At 60.7% G+C, this 1,182-nt stretch overlaps 1 protein-coding gene across 1 annotated transcript in view; it reads right to left on the reverse strand.

Moving 5' to 3' along the window:
• LOC104404839 (solute carrier family 2, facilitated glucose transporter member 9-like) overlaps positions 1–793 on the reverse strand; it is a gene marked incomplete at its 5' end in the record, with an annotated part of 6,441 nt that extends 5,648 nt beyond the window's left edge. The window contains 3 exon segments of the mRNA XM_010013371.1: positions 1–6; positions 79–262; positions 661–793. The exon segment at positions 1–6 is cut by the window's left edge and continues 105 nt beyond it. Coding sequence (XP_010011673.1) covers positions 1–6; positions 79–262; positions 661–793 — 323 coding nt within the window.
• Between the last annotated feature and the right edge of the window lie 389 nt (positions 794–1,182).

Genomic DNA, 1,182 nt, shown 5'->3' on the forward strand with positions numbered 1-1,182 from the left:
CCGCGGCTCAATGCACCGCTCCTAGTAGGGCACAAGCAGCAGGGCAACCCCTCCAGCCCCATCCCATCCCTTGACAACCCTGTCCCACATCACCCCCTTACCTGCCATAGCGCTCCACCAGCACCCCCACCAGCAAGGAGCCCACCAGCCCACCCAGGGAGAAGGTGGAGACAGTCAGGGAGTAGAGGAGGGTCAGGAGGCCAGGGGCCAGCCCGTGCCCATACCGCTGGGACCACGTAGTGTTGTAGAAAGTCTTTATGTGCTGCAGGGCAGAGAGACACAAAACAGGCACCAAACGTGTTGGGAGAAAGGGGAAGACAAGGGATGATAGCCCCCATAGGGAAAATAGCATGGGTTTAATGGCACTGAAGGAGATGCAGGGCAGGATGTGACTGGGCTGACTGGGATGTGCTGGTCTGGTTGCTCAACCAGCCTCAGCACCAGAAGGGTTTAAGGACAACTTGGAGATGGCACAGGCAAAGCTGGAGCATGGAGGTCGTGGGGAGCTCCCATGTCCCTTCCATGCCATTCCATACCCCAGACCACTCCCCATGGGAGCCAAGCACTTTGGTGTGGGGCTGCAGGGTAGCAGTCCCTCCACCCTCCCAGGGAGGGACAGAGAGTCCTTCCCCTGCTCCTGAGAGGCTGCCCGGCCCTTACCACTGCCCGCGAGTTCACCACAGCCAGGTTGTAGCCATAGAGCATGGAGGAGCCAAAGGACACCAGGAGTGTGACTGACAGCAGGGGGAAGGTGAGGTGCTGGGAGAGAGGAAGAGGGATCAGCACAAGGGCTCTTTTCGCGAGCGCTGCGTTGGGTCACTGCCCTTTTCTAGTAGGGATGTCCCTGGCCCAGAGCAAAGACCCCAGAGTGACGGTGCCCTATGCTGAGCACTGCTCCATGCCACTGCCCAGCACCAAGCCCAGCTGATCCGGCTTCCCTGTGGCTGGTCTCCTGGCTGTGGCATAAGGCTTTACCCTGAGGCTGGGAGGGGGCAGCAGACAGAGAGGGGCAGGCGGAGGAGGGAGAGACACCCTTGTCCCCCCGTGTAGATGGGGACACCCAGATGGCGCTGCTGCAAGCTGCCCCACACATACCTGAAACCTGGGAGGCCCAGCACCACTGAAAGGTCCAGTTCCCCACAGCAGGTCCCATCCCTCCCCAAATGCCACATGCATGCACCT

This window comes from Nestor notabilis, unplaced genomic scaffold (assembly GCF_000696875.1).
Source record: "Nestor notabilis isolate BGI_N333 unplaced genomic scaffold, ASM69687v1 scaffold11334, whole genome shotgun sequence".
Classification (NCBI taxonomy): domain Eukaryota; kingdom Metazoa; phylum Chordata; class Aves; order Psittaciformes; family Psittacidae; genus Nestor; species Nestor notabilis.